This window comes from Solanum dulcamara, chromosome 9, assembly GCF_947179165.1.
Source record: "Solanum dulcamara chromosome 9, daSolDulc1.2, whole genome shotgun sequence".
NCBI classification, from domain to species: domain Eukaryota; kingdom Viridiplantae; phylum Streptophyta; class Magnoliopsida; order Solanales; family Solanaceae; genus Solanum; species Solanum dulcamara.
In genome coordinates, this window is record NC_077245.1 from 69,327,284 (window position 1) to 69,329,134 (window position 1,851).

Below are 1,851 nucleotides of genomic sequence, written 5' to 3' on the forward strand. Positions count from 1 at the left end.
TATGTATTGTTTTTCTTTATGTCTGATATAATTTATTTTACGTATCGGATAAAATTCACCTCAAAGTCGACGAAAATGAAGATGGAACAATACTTGAAGGAAAAAATAAATAGTTTTAGATTTCTCTAAGTATGAATGTTTTGATTTTAATTTTTACTTCAATGAAATCAAAACTATGGTTATTGAGGAGCTTTAAAAGTGCAATAACAAAGGTTAGTTTAACAAAAGAAGATTGTGTGATGTAGAAGGAGGAGAGAGAATTGTGAATATACCTGATATGAAAAAATTTATGAAAAAAATTGCGTTGATTTGGAGTGAAGACAAAAATTATGAAGAAAATTAAGTGTATAGATAATTAAGGACTTTGTTTGAGGATAATTTAAGAATTGATATATCCTAATGTATCTCATTCAAAATCTGATACAAAATTATTAAATATGAGATAATAAATAATTATTTGTAATTAAATATTATTAGTAGATATAGTATATATTTATGTCTAATTAGATAATTTTTCTATAAATTTTGGGCTATATTTTTGTAATATAAATTCGATAATTGTATATATTTCTGAAATTGATTGTGTTTTCATTAAATATTAATTGACCTTTAAAAATTTCGAAAATTGAGTGTTTCAGGCGGGAGAAAAACCTTTTACCCGTAAACGACTCAAGTCTCACAAAATTCAAATTCACACTCTACTTCTTATTGGTCCATTTAAAATGACACGGATCGTGTCTTATATAATTCTCACCGTCGGATTAAATATCAATCCAACGGCCAAAAATAAGTATTCGAAAAATCAAAAGACAACCCAAAAAGCTCTATAAAAACCATCCGGAGATTCCGACCCATTCCATCATCTATCCGACAATCGATCAATTTTCTCTTTCAAGCAAATTAAATCTTGAAATGGAGTCTACCGGAAAAGTGAAGAAGGGTGCCGCCGGAAGAAGAGGAGGTGGCCCAAAGAAGAAGCCTGTTTCCCGGTCTGTTAAAGCCGGGCTTCAGTTCCCTGTCGGTAGAATTGGACGGTTCTTGAAAAAGGGACGATATGCTCACCGTGTTGGTTCTGGTGCTCCGGTTTACTTGGCCGCCGTTCTTGAATATTTGGCTGCTGAAGTAATTATCCCTTCCTTCCTTCATTTATGCTTACAATTTTTTTTTCAATTAGGATCTAGGGTTTCAATTTTTTGATGGGTTGTTCTTATTTTTTATATTGAAACGCTTTTATAGGGTGAAATTCGTATTGGGTATCTCCCAAGTTTTTGATTTGCGTTTGATTTATAGGTGTTGGAGTTGGCTGGAAATGCTGCTCGTGACAACAAGAAGAACAGAATCATCCCAAGGCACTTGCTTTTGGCTGTGAGGAATGATGAAGAACTAGGGAAACTTCTTGCTGGTGTAACAATTGCACATGGTGGTGTTCTTCCAAACATTAACCCAATTTTGTTGCCAAAGAAGACTGGAGGTGAAAAGGCATCTAAATCTCCTTCCAAAGCTACCAAATCTCCCAAGAAGGCTTAGATAGGTTCAATGGGTGTTGTTGTTTTGGGATCTTCTATGTATGTAATTCTGTTGTTAGAAGGTGTTGATTGTCCTTCATGGATATTAAAATGGAATTAGTTGGAACTTCTATTAGATCATTCTTAGTTTTCCTTTATTATCAATCAATGAAACCCCTTGTTTCTACCTTACAATTTGCTTTTCTCATTTCTTGGGTTTGTTAATGTTGAAGGAGTTACAGCATCAATAAATGAAAAGGACACTTTGATTCTCTACAATTTAGAGCCATGTTTCATTTGCCTTTTAGTGATTGGTTAGTTTTGACTTTTCAGATGTCAGACCTTT

The 1,851-nt window shown here is 33.1% G+C and overlaps 1 protein-coding gene across 1 annotated transcript; it reads left to right on the plus strand.

Moving 5' to 3' along the window:
- The first annotated feature begins 874 nt into the window (after positions 1-874).
- On the plus strand, positions 875-1,641 carry LOC129902632 (histone H2A-like). Its single transcript, XM_055977968.1, has 2 exons — positions 875-1,122; positions 1,291-1,641. Exons 1-2 carry the CDS (start codon positions 913-915, stop codon positions 1,525-1,527), a joined length of 447 nt encoding a protein of 148 aa, XP_055833943.1. The 5' UTR covers positions 875-912; the 3' UTR covers positions 1,528-1,641.
- Positions 1,642-1,851: the final 210 nt, after the last annotated feature.